Genomic DNA, 23,298 nt, shown 5'->3' with positions numbered 1-23,298 from the left:
CTAGATCACAGTGCATAAAAGACCATCTTATCTATGCCGCCCATATGCAGAGTTGTGATTAGAGACTCCCAGCAGTCATCTCTGCTTGTCCCCGTCGCCACTCGTCTGTCACCATAGGACTTTTGGGGGGATAGGAGTTTTGATGATGATGAGAAGTATGAAAAGCAGAATGATGGCTGCATGTGAGTTGATTATGTGTGAGGCAGGAGCTCAGGCTGCAATCACACATCCTGGCTCTCCCTTTTTCTAATCCAGTGGTGCAGGTAGTTGCAATGACTGGGGAGAGGGAGAGTTGCAATGGACTGCCGATAGCCCAGTTTGTTGGGTTCGCCTAGTAGCCTGTCGAAACATTTTGCATTTCCTTCATCTGCCGTGTAGTCGTCGAGTTCCCAAGTTGATCACCTTTTCTGACTATTCCGCCGTTGTGGTCTTACTGAAGCTCTGTAATCACGTCTACCTGATACAGGGCTCCACCGCAGATTTTTCGTTCAGGGTTTACTAGTGTAGCCTTATACCTACCAAGGTTAAACTGCAAGACAGAGAGGCAGCGGTTGGTAGGCGCCAGGGCGTGTTCACATGCCAGTGGGCCTAGGCGCCTTCCCTCTGGGGCCCACTGCTGTAAAGAGATCCCCTGCTGATCTAGCCTAGGGTAGTGAGGTACCCAGTTGCCCTGTGTTGCCACGAGGAGGCAAGGCAGGAATCTTGATGGTGAAGAGAATGTGTACTGGCAGGGGAAGACTTATTCAAGGTTGCTTCCCTGTTTACCACGAGGGCTAGCCAGTGGCAGTAGCTGCAAGCGAGAGCAAGCAAGCAGTGCCTGTGCCTTAACACTCACATTATACTGCCACATGAGGCACATTGCACCACCCTGGGTGCTCACACACACACACACATACCCACACACACACAGATAAGATATAATTATGAATTTCCTAACATAACTTGTAAACATGTAAACACCCGTGTTAACGTTGGCTTACCATAGCCTATAGTGATGGCGTAGATGTGTCCTCCATAGCCGCCTCCACCATATCCCACCTGTGGAGTAAAACAACACATGTTTCAAAAAAATTAGTAAACCTTCAAAAATATGACAAGATGGGACTATAGTCAGGTAGCATTTGAGACTCACACTTACCATCTCCACCATATCCTCCATAATGACCATTATAACATATGCCGGACACAGCTGCCAACACCATCACCACAGACAGGAGACACTGAAAGAAACAGTCACTGATATGTTATTGTGATACAAGTTGATGGAATATTATAACTCACAATATCACAGAAACATTTATCACAACATATAAGTAAATCAGTACCATGGTTGAAGGATCCGTTTGGTTGAGGAACAGGTGCACAGTGTTGCAGAGGGAGACTATCCAGGTGGAGCCGCCTATCTGTCCTCACCTTAAGGACATGGACCTCTGGTTTGAGACATTGGAATATATCGACGATCCCACGGGGAAAATCTTCAAGGCAATAACATAATGAATTATGTTCCCTGGAAGTCAAATGGACCGGACACGCTTACACGAACAACGGGAGTCAAAGTTTTCCTGATGGTGGGGTTTTCCGAGTCCTTGTAGAACCGACGAGGACTAGTTCAACCGACGAGGACTAGTTCAACTGACGAGGACTAGTTCAACCGACAAGGACTAGTTCAACCGACAAGGACTAGTTCAACCGACAAGGACTAGTTCAACCGACAAGGACTAGTTCAACCGAAAAGAAACTGCAGAAGCGACGAGGACCGGATGATCCGACGAGAAACTGCGGAAGCGACGAGTTTGAAATAATGCATAAGTTTGGAAAATTCCAAAAATTTTCCCTAAATTTTTCTGTTCTTAGTAGATGAACAAATTCTGAGGAAAAATATTGTGCAATTTCCGGAAAATTTCCAGTCACTAGAAAAATTCCAGGGATGTGGGATTTTTTTCTGGGAGTGCGAGTCGTCTCATTACCCGGAAATTTCTCATGGTCGGAAGAGCTCTGCAACAATTATTCCAACTAATGAGGATATCACTGTATTTGTTTTAGTGCTAAACCAAGAAAACCTCACAATTATTTGTACAAAAAAAAGGCACTCAGACTGATGAAAGAAATGCTTTGAGGTCCTTTTCCAAAGGAACTAAAGAAACAAATATAATATTATTTTCTTTCTGCTGCATTAAACGAAATACATGAACTTTATCAATCCCCCCCCCGCCAAAAAAAAAATAAAATATAATAATTACTGAAAAACGAATTTCAATTGTGGTCCAATAAACTATGCCTATGTATTTTCCTTCATCCATAAAAAAGTAAATCTCTCAGAAATACTGACCTACTCAGTCTTCAAACGAAAAATAAAACTTTGCATTTGTACTGAATAGACAGAAAAAAGTGTGCATAAGTATCGCACTGAAATTCATTTGTAAATAATTTTATAGCTGATCCTGAAAATAACTTCACAAAACAGTTGTACTAAAATATATACATGAACCTTACCTTCATCCAAAATAATTTTTTTTCATTTAATTAAAAAAAAAATACATAGGTACATTTTCCTTCATCTGAAAATTAATTTTGCATGTGTTGCATTGAAATCCATATGTATTTTTATGTTTCTGATAAAAAAAAATACATTAACATTGTACTAAAAATTAGACATTAACTTTAATTGGACTTCAAAAGAACTTCATATATCATAATTATGGAGTGAAAAGAAATACATATGTATGTCATCTGCACCTGAAAATATATTGCATAAATACATGAACCTTACCTCCACCTGAAAAACACTCTAGTACCTCTACAAACCTCATTCTAAGTGTTATTAATACTTTTAATTAAACCTATACATTGTAAACTAACCTAACCTCAACTTAAAGCTAACAGTTACAAGCCTTGATTTATCTCAGTACTTGACGTTAACACCGCTAGGTTTCTAGTACTGTTCGGTCTGCAGGGTTAGTAAGATGCATGCAATAACAAAAATAAAAACAAAATCTGCTCCCTGATAAAGCAAGACTCAGGATTCAAAGTTTATCCCAATTTATAAAATAATGAAGAATAAATTTAACGGTTATCTTGAATCTCATTAACTCATATGTTTATTTCAAAGTAACTTTAAACTTTGTCTCTGGATTTTAGTCAATTTTCAACCCTATGTAAATCATAAATCTGGATGTGCATATTTAAAACTGCACCCGAGTATAACCTTACCTAGTATAACTGATACAAAATATGATGAAGTTTCAAACTATCAGAATTTTGTACTTACCACAGATGCTTCTGAAGTTCTAACCTGTAAAACCAAAAACCAATGTTAGAAGCAAATTTTTACTACAGTAAAATCATTAAAACGGATATTTAAAAACAATAAACATCATCACAATACAGTAGTTGTTCTTCTTTGACACTACTGCCATGATAATAAATTATCACTCACTAGGAGTTTTAAAGTAATGCCATACTTCAGGAACTGTGCCAATGGCCTTCATCCCAGATAATTTAAAAAAATCATCGACCAGTTACTAATATATGTTTCCACTACTAATACCCTGTACCATACTCTTTAAAAATAAACACTGCAATTTTTAATGCATATTAGAACTTACACAGAATTATCTGTTGTTTCCAAATAAACAGTAGCAATGATTTACATCCCTTGTGAGAATACCATTTGTTTTTATTGAATGGAACCTTCAACGACTCAAATGAAAGTAACAAACCATCATGTGCTTTCCTTTTCCTCCTATACAACTGCCGACGTGCCTGTGACATTCTAGTAAATTAAAAAAAAAGTCTTTGATTCTAGCAGCTAGAATCATAGTCAGTGGAAGAAACCACTGACCATTGATATCAGAGTTGAATTCTGACATTGTCAATTATAATTCAGTACTCCCAAAATTTTGAGCGAAGATTTTAATTCAGTAGACAATGCCATTCAAGAATATATATATATATATTTTTTTTTTTAAGAACTAAACACTACAGTTTCCATGTTCTGCCTCCAGACTTTCATAACATAGCAACCTTACAGACTGGCTGAAATCTTAATAGAACTTCATAAGAAAGCCATAACCTCTTCCTATGATAGAACTAAGTATCTGATAGCTAGAAGAGAAAGGTGATTTCGTAGGAAAGGGGGAGAGGAGGTAAGACTCCATTTTTTCTAATTATTAAATTAAACTATTTTTTGTGTGTGTAACAAATTATCACAATTCTAAAATGATTTGCTATTTTAGTCTCCAAAAATAGAATATAATTGCTTTATAAAAAAAAATCCTGCATTATAAACCTCACACCAGTAGTGGCCATCTTATTCCGCCCACTTCTTAAGTCAAAACTGATATCTCACAAAAACTTATTCCTCCTGCAGTTTATGTTTGTTTCTTGAGGTAAGGAAGCTATTATCTTTTATGGATAAATTTTATCAGGTAGCTGCTAAGCCTGGAACAACATCTTACATATTACCCCCAAAAAAATAAAAAATACTCACTGGTGGTCTTGCTGGTGTCATCATCCCAAGATCATTAATTATCACTTAACCAAGATCATTTATTTTCACTTAACTGATATATATTTTTACTTAACTGATATCAGTTATTTTCAGTTAACCAAGATCACTTATTTTCACTTAACTGGGATAATTTATTTTCACTTAACTGATATCACTTAGTTTCACTTCAATTAGATCACCAATTTTCATTTAATCGAGCACAAAAATTATCACTTAAGCAAGATCACTAATTATCACTTACAGAAATCATTAATTTATTTGGTAAATATTCGGAGGACAACTACGTAACTCTATATTAATTTGTATAAACGGAGATAAAGAAAGAAGATAAGAATACTTTACTCCTTAACGTTTTTTTCTGAAATTTTAATTTTTCGATTTGTTTTACTTTTTTATTTCACTTAAAATGTCAATTTCAATCACAAAGTGGGTAAGGCATTGAAAAAGACGGAAGTTGTGGGGTAAATAACTGACGAAATTAGACCCAACCTAACCTAACTATTATAAAAAGCTTTGAAGAATAACCCCAAAAATAAACTTTTGCCAAACAAAAAGATCGGTTAAGATTTGGTGAAGGTCAACCACGGAACTCTTTATTGATTTGCATATAATGCGATAAAAATATAAAGTGCGATAAAGCAGAACAAATGAGAATACTTTATAGTGTTTTCATCGGTACTTTATATTTTTCGAGTTTTTCTGACTTTCATTGAAGGTTTGGCTCTTTAAGTTCCTTCGTTTTTAATTTTATCTTGTTGGATTAGGTTAGGTTTGCACACAGGGGGCTGATAGGAGGTTAGGTCAGGCTCCTTCTGGTTTCTCTGGATAGGATAGGATAGGATAGGATAGGATAGGATAGGTTAGGTTAGGTTAGGTTAGGTTAGGTTAGAAGACAAGACAAAATTAAAAACAAAGGCACCTAAAAATCAAACCTGAAATTGAAGTCAGAAAAACTTGAAAATATAATTTTCCCCCAAAAAACATCATGAAGTATTTTTTTTCTATCCCCCTATACACAAATCGATATAGAGTTCTATGGTTGACCTATTCCGGATCTTAACCATTTCCACTGAACCGAGATCACCAATTTTCACTTAACTGAGAGCATTCACTTTCACTTAACCAAATTCACTTTTCACTTAACTGAGTTCACAGATTAAAATTTAAGCGAGATCAGTAATTATCACTTACCGAGATCACTAATTTTCACTTCACCGAGATCACTAATTTTCACTTACCGAGATCACTAATTTTCACTTACCGAGATCACTAATTTTCACTTCACCGAGATCACTAATTTTCACTTCACCGAGATCACTAATTTTCACTTCACCGAGATCACTAATTTTCACTTCACCGAAATCACTAATTTTCACTTCACCGAAATCATTAATTTTCACTTCACCGAGATCACTAATTTTCACTTCACCGAGATCGTTTACTATCACTTTACCAAGATCACTAATTATCACTTAAGTCACACAACCCATTACATGTCTCAAAACAATATCATTCACTCTATAATCACTTAACACACTGAAGATATGATTGATATTATCGATACTTATTACCAATAAATTCTTAAATTCGTTTGAAAAATGTTTCTTTACACCACAGCTGTTGATTTTAGCAGAACACTTAATTTTCTTACCCTTCCATACCATAGCTTTTCTCTTAGGTGTTTGTAGCGCCATTAATCTAGCAATGTTTCACAACATAAAAGTGAGAATCAGTTCAAGGTAGTAGGTTATGTGGGAGACAGTAAATAGTGTCGTCTGCCAGGCACTGGTTGGTGACTGATGGACGGTCAAGTTCAAGGAACACTCGTCGTCTTGCTAAATTCTTCAACATTTTTTACTTATTTTATCATCTCAAGTTTGTGTTTCATTGTAGTATATGAAGAAAGAATATTAATATAATGAATCTATATAGAAAGGCGAAAGGAACATATCCGGTGTCATAAGCCTTTGCATTAATTAATATTCATTATCGTATGGGAAATTATGGGTGCAAATTGAGGATGTTTCGTAAAGCATAACATAACAGTTCAAAAAATATGCTTTTGGCGATCTAGTGAAACACATGTGATTAGATTTATACACAATATATTACTATTAATACTAAAACTAACACTGATATTAATAGTGTCACAAGCATAGGAAACTTTTCGTGTTTATATGACGTACTGTAAAATGGCAAAGGCGGGCAGTATCTCGACCTGACTCATTTAGTCATTTCTTAAACCACGAACGAAGGTTTTTGATAAAGGTACATGAGACACACTGCTATTCACTAATCATGTTGCAACGAGATAATTTTATATGTCAAATGAAGTACCAAAATTTGGCCTACCACAATAGATAGGAAATGTCTCACAATCACGCCTACCAACCCTAGCGAGACAACACGATTGTTCAGTTCGAAATTTATCGGCCCCCCTCCTGCAAGATACTTTTTTTACCGAATGTAAGCTCTCCCAGAAAATGTATCGGCCTCCCTGGGCCTGATGTATATGGAAATGAGCACAATAGCACGTACACAGCGATTTCTGTTCGGTTGGTATTTCTGATTGTGAGTTGTACCTTTCGTTCTTTCTTATTGTACCTGATAATGTCCATGATATCTGCAGTATTCCACCTGTTCTCTATATAATGTAATGAAATAGGATGTATTGTACCATATGCAAAACCAATAACGTCATGAGTGACCCCCGTTGATTTATGCACCTTAGATACTATTTCAGCCCCGGGGGATGGGTTACGAAATACAAATAGTAATATGTTTTCATGAACCGAAATTGAAGTTGAAATTGAAATACTTTATTGACAATAAAACTATTACATCTAAAGGTCAGGGGAGTATACTACTCCCACCCTCTCCTTATGGGATCATGAACCGAGGTTGCAATAGAATCGCTTCGAACGAAATATGAATCACTATGATCCGATATTACATCCATTTGAAAATATAGTAATTACAGGTGTATTATGATGCCATATCCAATTATAATGACATTATGATTTACTGCATTTCTATATTATTTCTTGCTCAATTGGTGTGGTAACAATCATTAATATAACATATCATCTCATGATTCGTGCTGGCAACGGAACAATATCTGATACACACTACGAGACGATGTCGTCAAGTTTTCCCATGGGATTGACAGTCACTCTGGAGACTTCACAGATAACACGAAGCAGTATCATCGCCCTTCACGTCATAGGCCTAAGGGCCAATTGCAAGATCAGCCGTGGTGTACACCATGCCGTGGTATCCCGGCAGTCGTAATACAATGGAGTGAAAATTTTGTGAGTTTTCAAGATGGGCCATGGTGCATGATGGTGGTACCCGACTGTCCTTTGTTGTTACTACGTCATCGTAGTGTAGTCAGGTGTACCAACTGGCGGAAGACTTGGGGGTTGGTATGCTTGCACCCTCTAAACGTTGTCAGTGGCACGAAACGTTTACTCTTGCTACACGATTTACGAGCATAAAAAACTTGAATCCCAAGCTAAGGTGCACCTCATTTTCCTATTTTCTTGGATTATAAGCCAATTCTGGGAATGAAATAACTATCATTTACAGTGAATATACTGTAGATAAATAAAGCCTGTGACAACCATAAAAACGTAGGAATTGAGTGTAAGATCTGTTCCTTTCTTCTTTATCCTTATTAAATCTAACAATAAAGTTATAAGTTTTTCATGAACTTGGGGTTGGGTGAGTGTAATAAAGAGAACTATGGCCTGTTCTGTGGATGAAGTCAGTAGAATATAACAAAGTACAGTATTAGGTATTATAATTTTGTTATGACAGTGATGAACTCACTGTGCAGATGAATTGGGATAAAATCTTGAAAAAAATATCACCATAACTGTTAGTTTTCTATAAAACAGGAAATTATCTTTGTACCAAAAATTTTACTTTCATATTATACAAGTATAAAGGCCAGTTATCTACAAGATATGAAAACTTGAGATAATGTTCCCTCCTTTTCTCCACCTGATTACAGTATAGTAATGCAATAAATACCCTTTCAAAAAAGCAAGACATGAACACTTTCCCAATGTCAGGAGTAAAAATGTATCTGCTGTTTAAATGGTCTTTTATTTGGAAAAATATTCCATGCAAATACTGTATATGCATCCTCACCAGAGAGTCTTCATATAGTTAGTGTGCAGACATTTGTTTACAAGGCATATACTGTAGTACTCAACTATTATGGAAATGAAGACATGTTAGGTTGTTAGGTTAGGTTAGATAAGGTTCATCTTGTGAGCAAATGTCATGGAACCCATATAGTACAGTACTGTAGATATAGTCATGAAATTCTACCAACCAGCTACCGTAATCAGAGACTAATAATGTTAAACATAGAATATGATAATTAAATTGTTAAAAATATCCTCAATACAGTCTGCAATGTTAATTGCAAATTATTCCTGCATTTTTTAATGTTTAATATAAACTGTAATAATAATAAGGATAAGAATACAATGATAATGGTTGTTATTTCAGAATAAAGGCTTTATCAAAAGCAGGATATATTATAATATATGGATGATCAGGAGTAAAAAAAGTATTTTAAAAGAAAAATCATCCACAAATTTCAAAAATATATTAATACGTAATATCCATGTATGTATGCAGAGTGTAAAAAAAAACAATAATTAAGGCATACAGTACAATATGTTATAATTTCTCCAAGGCATATTTTCAGAAAATTCCAGAAACTGCATTTTTCTTGTCTACGAGTAATTTGGGGATTTTACGGAAAGTCTCCACATTTTTCTGTTCCGAGTCTGGGAACCAATTCTAAGGTTAGCTTATGAAGCAAATTCTAAAATCTTCCCTCAAACTGGAAAAATTCTGTATCAATAATGAAACCAAGAATTATTTCTTCAGTATTGGTGAAAGGTCACCTGTATCTCCACCTGTAAGTGAAAATAAATTAATTAATATTGTGTTAGTTAAATTTGCGAATTCTGAAACATCTTTATTTATGATGGTTAATATTTATAAGTTTCCAACATCTAATTTGGGGATTTTACGGAAAGTCTCCACATTTTTCTGTTCGAGTCTGGGAACCAATTCCAAGGTTAGCTTAGGTAGCTCATATTTGTTTGGTTTGATATGCAACACACACTCAAAAAATCTATCCCTTTTTGGGAAGAAATTCGTAGAATAAAAATTATAAGCCCTTTCAAATTTTAATGATCTACATCAAAATGTTAACCTAACCTACCTAACTTAACCTAACTGGAAACTGACTTAACTATCATAAAATAAAGTATACTGTCTTTCATATTTTAAAGGTTGGATTAAGGACAAATTCACTTAGGTTAATTTCTGGTTAGAGTTAATTAGTCAAGTCTGACATATTTCTGTTGTCATCATTAAAATGTATATCACATTTATTAAAGATTCATAATTTAATTATCTTTGAATATCCAAGAATTGTAATAAAAACCAAGTAACGGTAAAGGCAGTCATACCTGTGATTACTTTCTACAATTATTACATCTAGCTATAATTGAGTGGAGCATCAAGGGGAGTTAGGTAAGATACAAGGAGTTTAAAGATGAAATTGTATTACAGTCTCTCCTCGACTTACAACGGTGTTCCGTCCCGACGACCAGGTCGTAACACCTGAAATATTGTTATTAAATATTATCATCAATGACTTCTTTTGGTATTAAACAATACAATTTGGTGCTAATTTTTTCCTCTTATATAAAGTAGCATTAGTGTATAGGGTGAAACATCTATCATAAAGTGATTCTCATTTGAACTTTACAGGGTCTGAATTTATAAAAAAAACAAAACTAATGTTTTTGATCTACTCAAATCTCAATTTGGTAAAATGAGTGTTTAGGTCATCCACCTAACCTAACCCAACTTAACTAATCTAACGTAACCTAACTTAACTGGTAAAAATCGGTCAACTTAAAATCATCAAATTTGCTGGATGGCCAAAAGATAATAATATCATCAATTCCATTTACTTTAGAAGGACTTATTCATTTTTGTTGAAATCATGGACATACAAAGCCAATATATTTACATTTGATTCTACCACTGTCAATGGCAAAGTTAATTAATATCACCACTCCAACTGTTGGCCCAAACAAGTCGTAAAGTAGTTCTTTCTTGTAATACATCGAGTCACTAAGGGAATAAAAAAATAAAACATGAATTTAGGTCACTGAATTTATCTTATTAGTAGCAAATTGTGGTTAAACTGATGCACAAATGAAACATGCCTGGGAAGTACCTAGCACTAGTTACCTGGCATATTTGGACTTATTAAAATATGAAATCTAGGCTAATAAGTAATTATAATAGGGAAATAATTATTTTGGTAGTGCTGGACGGTTATTAATTGCGCTCATTACGAAAACTGGGTCGATATTATTTCTGATAAAGGACGTCCATTGACCATCCCAGATGGAGCAGTTTGGATTCACCTAGCACTAGTTACCTGGCATATTTGGACTTATTAAAATATGAAATTTATGCTACAAAGTATTTATACTAAGGAAATAATTATTTTGGTAGTGCTGGACTGGTATTAATTGCCCTCATTACGAAAATTGGGTCGATATTAATTCTGATGAAGGACGTCATTCACCATCCCAGAGGAAGCTGTTCTCACCAATCTTCAAATAGACCACTTACGACTTTTTTTTAGTTTAATTTGATTTCAATACATTTCTACACATAAATTAGTTGTATTAGTTATCTTAAAGGCTTACCTTTTATGATGGTTAGGCGAATTTGGAGGATATAAACGGCGATGAGACAAGTCGAGGCTGGCGGCATTTTTCGTACACAAACATGGACCGCTTTTAAAAAGAACAATACAATTCTGCATGTGCTGTTCTATATGGAGTATATCGTATAAAAATATTATTCCTTTGCAGATTTATACATTTTATGTGCATCCAAATCAAATTTCTTTCTTTTGGTTTCAAAAATAGTTCCATCGTAATGATCATCGGGTACCACGAGTACCACGAAATTTCCCCCACGTTCCAATAACGAATCGTACATATTTTTTTTTAGCCAAAAACGCTTCTTGCACAACAACCATAGGAGTACTACAGCATGGTATACACCACGGCTGATCTTGCAATTGGCCCTAAGCAACAAGGAGATAGCAAGACGGCTTGGCTAACAAACATTGATTTATAGCTTTACTGTTATTCGGAAAGTGACATTTCTCCATGTCTATCGGCGCAAGCTGTGTTTTGCAATGAGTTTCGACTTAAGGGTACTAATGTTGGTCATGGATTTCCAGCAGAAAACACCCACTGTTTGACTGCCGTTGATATGCTACATTAATATCATTATATTCTACTAAAGATGGAGCACGGTGATTTGCCATAATTACAAAAAATGCCAGAAATAATAAATGGCACCTCACAGATACTAGGAAGGCAGGCCCACCAACATAATGCAGGAATCACAAATAGTGATCAGAAATATTCGTCCATTGTGACACATTGCATCGATGAGAAAAGGGACCGATACTTTTTTGGGAGAGTGTACATCCATATCAGTTCCATCCGTTTAACTAACCTTTTAAAAAGTTTGTGACAGTAGCATTACCTTAATTCTCTATCGATTTGTTTCTTAGTTAAATTCTTGATTCATTACAATTAGTGAAACTGTTGAATGGAAATCGATTTAGCGGTCATTTCAAGCATCCATGTTAAAAAAAATACACAGACGTGGTCAAAGTTCCCTCGGCACTAGGTAATATTTTATATGTATTGTACAAAAGTGTACAGTCACCTCCAGAGGTCCTAGGCTATAACCTCTCCTACTGTTGCACGAACCCCGAGATTGAATCAGATTCATGATCCCGAAGCAGTAGACACTGATATATTATTCTGTCTATAAATGCTTCGGGTTCACGAGTATGAATCTCGGGGTTCGTGTTTCAGGAAGAGAGGCGACAGAACTTTTATGGGTGACTGTACTGTATTTGTGGGTAATTTATGTGATTGATTTATAGCTGCTGAATTTTTTATATCATAATATGCGCCAGGTACTGACAAAACTAAATCAGGAATTTTGTTTCAATTGGACACTCCAGTCAAACCAGCAACACTCAGTCACGTCTGTCTATCTATCTCTCGCCACACACCACACACACACACCACTTTTTGAGAAAACAGAATACCAACGTTACTTGACAAACGACAAGCTTCTGACTCTATACTGAAACTTTCGGTACACCCAACCTAATTGTGTGGAGTTTGTAGAGCAATGACTGTCTCAACACACCCAACCATCGCCTACACTAAGTTTATCCTTGAAAATCAACACTGTAAAAAGATGAAGTATGGGGATAAAGTGGAAGAAAATTACCAATGGACAACACTGTTCAAAGATAAAGAAAACGTATCGCGTTCTTTGAACACACACACACGCACACACACACACACACACACTCAATCACACTAACCTTCAACCTCACACTTGAGAGAAAGTTATAAAGAGACACCACTTAACTTCCTGTGAAAGAATGATTATCTATCTGCCTGTAAGAGTGAGAGACACAATTGAAAAGGTTAAAGGTAATTATTTGTTAGATTCATTTATCATCATACTTAGGCAAAGGTAAAGTATTTGTGCTTTCGTGTGTGTGTGTGTGTCATTGCGTTTGTTTTGTAAGCTATTTTGAGGATAATTTAATTTATTTATTTACAAAGGAAAATCGTAGGATATATGATGAAGTAAGAGAGAGAGATAAAAGGTAAATTGGAAACGTGAAAACAGAGATATGAAAAGACCAAAATAGATAGAGAAATAGACATAAATAATTAATCAGACAAACGGACAGAAAGATAAATCCATATTATATTACATGTCAAAATTTCTTTCTATAATATCTAACCCGTAATGACATTACGCATCTGTCATAACGTTAAGCTTAAATATAACAAATACTATTCACTATACCTGACCATCACTCCCACAAAAACTGTCATAGAAAACGGCCACTTTGAATGTATTTAAGGAGATACTTCGACAAATTAAATCTGACGAGAGAGCCGTGAATCATGTTGATGGAATAGTCTTTTATAACCCACAAAAAATAGTTATACCAATCATAAAACTCCTTAGTAAGACTGGAATGTCTTGTGTATGAAAAAGACAATACTTTTAAAGTAGAAATGATATATGTTTATGAGCAGTAACTAAAAGAATTGCAACACCTTAACCCATTCTTAAGAGCAAAATGTAAAAAAGAAATTATGACGAACGAGAAGAAGGAATAGAGAGTTCTATCACTCATAATTTTTCAATGTTTTTAGAATAGTGTAAGAATTAACCTTGATACTCCCTTAAAGACCTTCGTTATTGAAGCGCAGTAATATCATTATAACAGCAACAACAGAGGAGGAATAATAAAAATTAACAATATAGAAACCTTACAAGTGATTATCCACCACCACTGACAGTACCTTAATGATTACAAAACAACATGTATGATACAGGAGTGATCGGATCATGAAAACCTTGATAGCTAAATCACCTAAACTGAATATCAGTAACAATGTACAACTTGTTATGTTTATTAATGCGTTGGGAGGAGGCAATATTTTTTTTTCGTGTGTAGAGACGTGCTCATTCTCTCTCTCTCTCTCTCTCTCTCTCTCTCTCTCTCTCTCTCTCTCTCTCTCTCTCTCTCTATATATATATATATATATATATATATATATATATATATATATATATATATATATATATATATATATATATATATATATATATATATCTACCTGTTTCTCATCGTGCTTCAATTTACCTGCTTTGTCCTTCTTGTCATTATATGAATATTTCTCACCTCCTCTTCATTTTTCCCCTCCATTGTACTCCCTTCATCACCTTTCCCCATCTCCTTCGCTTACTATCTATATTTTGTTCACGTCCTCTCATCTTCTTGTCTCCTTAAAATACATTTATCACTACTCTTTCACTCTTAATCTTCAGTTCAGTACTGATTCTCTCCTCTTTTCTCCTCCCCATTCTTCTCGTTCCAAACATCTCTCCTCCTCCACGTACTTCCCTCTCTCAATTCTTTCCCTCCCTTATCCACCGTCTCCTCCTTCTCTCTCTTGTTCAGTATTTTCTCCTTTCCTTTCTTGTTTAGTCTGTTCTCCTTCTTTCTTGTTCACTCTCTTCTTCTTCCCTCTCTTCTACTTTATTCTCCGTCGTCTCATGGCATTATCTTCACCATGTCACTTTCTCTTTCTTTTTTCCATCCCCTTCACTCCCTTTCCTGTACAGTCATTCTCTCTTCTTCCTCCTCCTTCCTCGAATTTCTCTCTCTCTCTCTCTCTCTCTCTCTCTCTCTCTCTCTCTCTCTCTCTCTTTCTTCACGCGCCTATCATGTGTGTGTGTGTGTGTGTGTATACGCGGATTGTAAACGCTACATTAAAAACAGTTTAAATAATTTTTCGCCGTTTTGTATAATGTGTCGCTGTATGGTGTATGTTATGTTGGAGTCGACAAATTTATTCATTCACTGCGGATCTCAGAATGTATATTAGTGAATTTAAAACCAAATATGTATAACTTTGTCACTAAAGAACACTATCCATCTATACATATATAGTACATAAACACACATTGGCGAAATTTAAGAATATATTCAGGTAATTTTACATCAACGAATTTATTTGTCCTCCTTGAGGATCTACTGAGAGAGAGTTAAGACTTAATATCAAAGGTGTAATACTCCAATGTATACCTGTGTGAAGCTTCATATAACATAGCATATTTTACCCATATGTAAGATGGGAAATAAGACAGTGTGTGTGTGTGTGTGTGTGTGTGACCCTCTTTCAGTATCTCGGCTCCTACCTGTCAACCACCGCGGACATTGATGAAGAGATTCAAAATCGGATCAGACTTGCATCTCAAGCTTTTTGGCAGACTCCGTATCCGTGCCTTCAGCTGTAGGGAGCTGAACTTATCTAAAAAGTTGCACGTATATTGAGCAGTGGTCCTCCCGACCCTACTATATGCAGCGAGACATGGGTCACATACAGGAGGCACCTCCGGGCACTTGAAAACTTTCACCAACGTAGTCTACTTTCCATCCTCCGAGTTCGCTGGGAAGACAAGATAACAAATGGCAGTATTTTTGCTGACACCAACTGTAAGAGCATCGAGGCTACCATTATCAATGAACAACTACGTTGGGATGGCCATGTTACCCGCATGGACGACAGAAGACTGCCAAAGCAGCTACTTTACAGTTACCTTAAGAATGGTATACGTAGTGCTGGCGGGCAACGGAAAAGGTATAAGGATAGTCTTAAGACAAACTTGAAAAAGTGCCAAATCGACCCCTCACTTGGGAGAGGATCAATCCACACCGTAGTGCTTGGAGGGGCACCACACGAGAAGGTGTCAATACTTTCGAGTTAGCCCGACTGCATATCGAAGCAGAAAACCGCCAGCGCCGAAAAGACGCTGCCGCTGCCCCTCCCGCACTAGATGTAGCCCTCCACACGTGCAACGTCTTCGGACGACCCTGCCTGTCCCGTATAGGCCTCTCGAGTCACCTGAGAGCTCACCGACGAAGATGACATCCTTAATAACTCATTTCATTGTATCATAGCTGGATGGTCGTTATACTCGACTCCGAATGACAGCAAAGTAGTAGAAGTAGTGTGTATGTGTGTGTGTGTGTGTGTGTGTGTGTGTGTGTGTGTGTGTGTGTGTGTGTGTGTGTGTGTGTGTGTGTGTGTGTGTGTGGAGTAGAAAAATGATTCCTGAATAGAAATTGACGTCAAACCTACAGCAAAGGTCACAGTCACACTTGCACTTACTTACTTACTTACTTAATGACTGACTGACTGACTTACTTACGTGCTATACTCGGGCTTAACATAACACACACACTGTATTGGAGCCATGAAATTATTATTTCTGTCAAATGTGAACTACTTATTATGCAAAAATATTCAAATCGCGTGCAGGGTGGAGAGTATGACCCTCGCGGTGATATGCGTGTGTGTGTGTGTGTGTGTGTGTGTGTGTGTGTGTGTGTGTGTGTGTGTGTGTGTGTGTGTGTGTGTGATGTGTGAGTGTGTGTTTGTGTGTGAGTGTGTGGAAGAAAGATTTACTGGCACATTACCAATGACACAAAGAGAATTAATTATTGTGTTGATAATTATTTAGAGGGTAAGAACAGTGTTCTTTTGACTATATATATATATATATATATATATATATATATATATATATATATATATATATATATATATATATATATATATATATATATATATATATATATATATGGGGTCAAAAGAACACTGGTTCCTTGCCCTCTAAATAATGACTCAAAAATATTCAATATTGCTGTTGAGACTCATCATACACTCCTCACCTAACCTAAACTAACTTAACCTAATCTATTCCAACCAGACCTAACCTAAATTAACTCAACCTAACCTTATCAAGCCTAACCTAACCTAATCTAATCTATCCTAACCTAACTTATACGTATAAATCCGTGTGAGTTTAGCATTTATTGTAGAAACTATGTAAACTAAATAATAACGTTCCAACATGAGCCATAAATCACCTTGTGATTAATCCATTTTAAAAAATCCATTTGTGAGTTTAGTAATTATTACCCCCTAAAAATCGCTTGCTTTGACTTAAATAATAAATAAATTTGTTGTCTTGTGAGGTAAATAACATTCTCCCAATATGAGTCATAAATCACCTTCTAAGTAACTCATAGGATCAAATTCCTGTGTACACTGTATCGTAATAGGATTACCCTTTCTGTGAGCTAACGAGATGTTGTCCCTCCTGCAGCAGGCGAACACCCGGCGGCCATGCAGCGAGGTGAGAGCTCTACGGCTGTGCCTCGGGTCTCTTTCCTGTTCCTTCTCTCCGTCTGCTCCACCTTCATCGTGTTCACCAGATGATGAGATTATCCAGCCGGACCAAGTGACGACGTGGACAAGACGACGACATCTAGGGGGACCTCCTCATCCTCCTCCATATCCTCTTCCTCAAAATCCTTCTCCTCCACCTCCTCTTCAACATCCTCTTCTATCGTCCGAGTTTTATCTTCGTCGGATGGAAGTGATCACGTGAGCAGTAAGAGAAGAGGATGGGAGACAGGTACAGGGATGTAAGATAACAGATGGTAATCAGGATGAAATATCTGTGACAATGTTGTGATGGAGTTTGCTATTGCTGCTGCTGACGACACCTTAGTTGAGAATGCCACTGAGGTGATGTAACTATTACCACGACTAATGTAACCATTGATAACTTGGCTAAGGTGTTTTATAAGATGACATAATTATTGATAACTTGACGACAGTGTTCAAACGAGGCGTTATTGACGGCACCATCTTGTCTCCAGAGTGGTGTGGGGTGTCAGTCATCAATAATCTCGTAGAAATTTGGTTTCAAAGTCTCGTAATCACCAAGAATACGTCAACAACTTGAATCCTTAACAGAGTAGAATGAAAAGTACCTGGCCGATAGCTTACCTGAGCTACGCTATGGTATGCAGAGTAATTAAACCACAAAAATAATAACACAATCTCTCCACCTTACACTTCATGGTACAGTTAAACTTTGGAGGAATAAAGCAACAATTCACGAAATACTTTAGTCGATTTTTTATATCTTATTTAATATCTGACTTTTAGAACAATGATATAATTTTGTATGATTGTTTATTATTATTAATTATTGATTCAATATAATATTCATTATTTGTTTAAGAATAAAAGACTTCACAATTTGACTCTTTTGTTAAATATTTCTTCTTACTCTCATCAGGGAGTCCAAAGACTGTCCTTTAGCGAGGGGAAGAGAGCCAAAAATGACATACTTTAAATGTCAGGTGGAGAGATTGAGAGCTGATGGAGACGCGTAGGACAAAGGTCAGTCCTCTGTTGGAGAATCCTCGAGTGAGACAAACATTACCCTGACACAACCACCTTCCTTTGAGTGAGACTTGTGGACTCATGGAACACTCCAGGCTAGACCAACACTGGCACACATTCAAGTACTGTATGTTCAAGAGCCTATACATGCCAAACACCTGCCAACAGACCTAACTGGAGGTCCGACCTGTGAGCTAACAAGTGACCATGAGGATATGAAATAAGAAGCTCAAAGAACGCCATTATCGACGCCATTAAAACCGTGTCACTTGATACACCAACACTTATGAGTCTATACCGATGAACAATGCATTCTGCAGATCAAGTTAACACCAGAAATTGAAAACAACACCTGACGGTACAGATGAAATATCTAAAAAATATCTCAAGTGGCAGAAATAATTGGGGATTCAAACGCTGTTATAGATAATTTGGGGAAAACGCTGTTGGATATAATGAGGGGAAAAGGTACCGTATTATCAAAAAGCGAGAGTATAAAACACCTCAGGGACGATATGGTAAGAGTCGAACGCACTGTGTTGGATATAATATAAATAAAAGAAAACTCTCAATAATGGATCAAAAGGTAGAAAAGAGTGTGTGGTGTTGGTGGGCCACAAGTGTGGTGAGGAAAGTCTAAGGAATTGAATTCTCGATCAAATCAGGGAAGTTGGTGGACCAATTAAAGGCGTCACAGTCACTCAGGTGCTGGCCTGCCTTGTCAGCCTGCCAATCAACGAAAGCCACGTCATCCAATTAGTGATGTCAGAGGCGGCTACTGATTGGTCAAGCTTGTCAGACTGCCAATCACGGGAGGAGCCATGACGTCATACATTACGTCAAAAGATTCCACCAGTAGGAAGGAATATCCCCCCCCAAGCCTCACCTCCCCCTCTCCCCTAGTGTTGAACGAGACAGAACCACTGTCAAGCAGAGAGAGACTGAGAGATAACGTGATTGTCATATTGTTTTGATCACTAAAACGCGCGATAATTATACATTAGATCTAAAGAAGTTAGTTTAACACACACATGTATACAGTATTATTGCATGTACAGTATGTGTGTACAGTAATTCTCAAACATTAAAAATTCTAATTAGAAAATTCCTCGGCGCAGAAGTACTTTTCATATACTCGTGAACCATCAAGACATTTGAAGAGAAAAAATAAAATAATCCATCCTAGTTTCGTCAATAATTGAGAGAAATGAAGAAGAGTGAAAACGAACAGGTGGAGAAGAAGATGAAGAAGAGAAGAAGAAGGAGAGTAATAAGCAAACAGGAAAGAGAGAGAGAGACAGAGAGGAATACTCGTCAATCAAGACACCAACTTGTACAGACAACTTTTTCATCCGTGTTTGGTAGTAACAATCACGTACAGTATAATTTTGTACATACCTTCATTATTTGTTAATTATACTGTAGACACTCATATGATCAGGCTCATATGAGGGGTGATGGAACCTCGGTGATATATGGATTAGGTCTAGGTTATATTACAAATTATACTACAATAATAAGACAATGGTCAAGTGATTGGGTGGTCGATAAGAGTGATACATCCAATCATACTTTACTATCTTACACAGTTTAAACTATTGGTAAGTTAAGTTTATTTCTTCTGGACAATCTTTAGCACTCCTGTGTGACCTTGTGTAGTACATGAACTACTAATGTACTTTTCATGTAAATCCAGGGAAATAATGATGATAATGATAACAGTGGCGATGTTGATGATAAAGATGATGTTAATAATGGTTATAATGATGATGATGATGATGACGATGACAGTGTAAAAGAAAAATAGCAAGGTAAAAACTATGACCAAGAAGTAAAAACAAAAACCAAAAAACGCTTAACTGTGGACATCAACAGTAAAACAAACATAACATCAGTACAGTATAACCGAAGTGTGTTTTATATACTCAAGAGTGTGTTTTTTATTATAAATTAATGTCTCCTGTTTGTGATGGGAGACGTTGAAGATTTTTATTTTACTGTGTAATAAAGAAACTTGTGAGTGTACATACGGGACTATAATTTCATACTATGTACAAAACAACAAAACAAGTTGAACTACATAAGACAAACTGATGATGACGATGATGATGATAATGATGATGACGATAATGATGATGATCTGGCTTAGTTCAGATCCCATGACGTCATTAAGAGCATCAGTCATTCCTATCTCGGTGATGCAGTCACCACTGATACCAGTGGTGTAGTCATCATTAGTATCCGTGGTGTAGTCACCACTGGTATCGGTGGTGTAGTCACCACTGGTATCGGTGGTGTAGTCATCACTGATATTTGTGGTGTTGAGTCATCACTGGTATCGGTGATGTAGTCATCACTGGTATCTGTGGTGTAGAGTCATCACTGGTATCGGTGGTGTAGTCATCACTGGTATCGGTGTAGAGGCATCGCTGGTATCTGTGGTGTAGAGTCATCACTGGTATCGGTGGTGTAGTCATCACTGGTATCGGTGGTGTAGTCATCACTGGTATCGGTGGTGTAGTCATCACTGGTATCGGTAGTGTAGTCATCACTGGTATCGGTGGTGTAGTCATCACTGGTATCGGTGGTGTTGAAACATCACTGGTATAGTTATATTTATATATTTGTGTTATAGTACATAGCATGTAAGTGTTTTTTGTAAAAGCAAAACCATTCAACACTCATTGTATTCTGCCACACCTCGACTTCAGTAATAAGTTTCTCCTCCTTATGGCTAAACTACACCACAAACTTAACATCACTGGTATCGGTGGTGTAGTCATCACTGGTATCGGTGGTGTTGAAACATCACTGGTATAGTTATATTTATATATTTGTGTTATAGTACATAGCATGTAAGTGTTTTTTGTAAAAGCAAAACCATTCAACACTCATTGTATTCTGCCACACCTCGACTTCAGTAATAAGTTTCTCCTCCTTATGGCTAAACTACACCACAAACTTAACGTGTATAGAATACAGGAAAGAAAAAAAGTCGAATTAATTTCTTACTTATTTTCCATCTATTTACTAAGTAACTTGTTTTGTTTACTTTCCTGGGTACTTGAAGGTTATGTAAGGAAACATATATGAAAATAAAGGTTTATATATATATATATACTGTATATATATATAGCTCTCTTAAACAGATGGATCTATTCCAAGGTTAATGTACTGTAGTTTTAAGACAAATATCAGTGTACCATTTGTCTATGTGATCATCAGTGGAATAAAACGGTATTTTTAGAGTCATCTTATATTATTAACACTGTACCTGAACCTTAATGATGGCACATCTTTCTTGCAGTAGTAACTATACAAGATTATCTGGCAATAATTTCAAGAAAAAGGACACACACACATATACTGTATATATATATATATATATATATATATATATATATATATATATATATATATATATATATATATATATATATATATATATATATATATAGAGAGAGAGAGAGAGAAGAGAGACTAGAGAGAGAGAGACCGGTTGAATAGACAGCCGTGAACCCATCAACATATTAACAACTGCATATCTGTAACTAAACCTACGTGCTTTTTGAAAACAGCAAGCCTAACCTAAACTAACCTAACCTAATATAATCCACAATTGGTATGTTTCTTGACAGAATCGCGTGTAGCAAGCACGTATGCACATCCCAACACAATAATATCAAGACGAGCAAAGCATTCTCCCCGCTCGCTAGATGTATTTACTAGCTCGTGTAATCATCCTGGCACACACAGTACCGGCTGAATAACCCACGTGACTGTTTAACCTGACCGAGGCTATATACAAGACCGTCCTGCTGCTAATTCAAAAAGGCTATATATAGGACATAACATGACATCCTGTCCTGACATATCATGCCATGTGCTGTCATGGCAAGTCATAACATGTCAGGACAGGACATATGTCATAATAGGTGATTTAATGTCATTCCATCACGTCATGACATATCAAGTTATTTCTTGACATCCTTTTAAGTCTTGTCATAACATGTCAGGACATGTATAACATGGTATGTTATGACATGTCAAGTCAGCCATGTCATGTCAGGACATGACATATCATGTCATGAACTGTCCTGAAATGTCCTATCCTGACATGGAATGTCACGTGATGTTATGACATGACATGACATGTCATATCACATTATGACTGGTCATGGTCTGTCGTGACATGTCCTCACATGTCATGTCATTCATATCCTGACATATCATGTCATTCATGTCATGACATGTCATGTCAAGTCATGTCATGTCCAGTCCTGACATGGTCAGGACAGGGCATGACATGTCCTCACATGGCATGACATGACATGTTATGACATGACATGTGATATGTAATGACATGATATTATAGGTTATATCATTACATGACTTGACATGACATTACATGCCCTGAAATGTCCTGTCAGGTCATTATAAGTATGTCCTGACATGTCATCTCATGACATGTTATATCCTGACATGGCATAATGTCATGTCATGGCATGACATGTTATGGCATTGTATGTCCTGACAACAACTAAAGATATGTCATGTCATGTCAGGACATGACACGTCTTGACATGACATGACATGTCCTAATATGGCATAACATGACATAATATGTTATGTAATGACATGACATGACTCTCCTATCATGTCATGTTATGAATGACATCATATGACATGTCCTATACTGGCATATCCTGTCCTGACAATTCATGTTATGACATAAAATGTCATATAAAGTTACTGTATTTACAAACATTTGGTGTAAATGTAAATTATCAAATTGCTCGTCCATTTTCTCCTAATTTCCTCAGTGTTACCAGAGTTCGGTAA

General features: G+C 36.5%; 1 protein-coding gene across 1 annotated transcript in view; it reads left to right on the top strand.

Annotated features, from left to right (window-relative positions):
- The window catches only part of LOC121874396 (neural cell adhesion molecule 1-like), a 161,235-nt gene extending 140,027 nt beyond the window's left edge, over positions 1–21,208 (top strand). The window contains exon 8 of the mRNA XM_042378525.1: positions 17,366–21,208. Coding sequence (XP_042234459.1) covers positions 17,366–17,478 — 113 coding nt within the window. The 3' untranslated portion in view covers positions 17,479–21,208. The remainder of the gene's footprint in view (positions 1–17,365) is intronic.
- Positions 21,209–23,298: the final 2,090 nt, after the last annotated feature.

Source organism: Homarus americanus, unplaced genomic scaffold (genome assembly GCF_018991925.1).
Source record: "Homarus americanus isolate GMGI-L3 unplaced genomic scaffold, GMGI_Hamer_2.0 scaffold45595, whole genome shotgun sequence".
Classification (NCBI taxonomy): Eukaryota; Metazoa; Arthropoda; class Malacostraca; order Decapoda; family Nephropidae; genus Homarus; species Homarus americanus.
The sequence above is the reverse complement of the archived record's forward strand: the minus strand, read 5'-3'. Positions and strand labels throughout refer to the sequence as shown.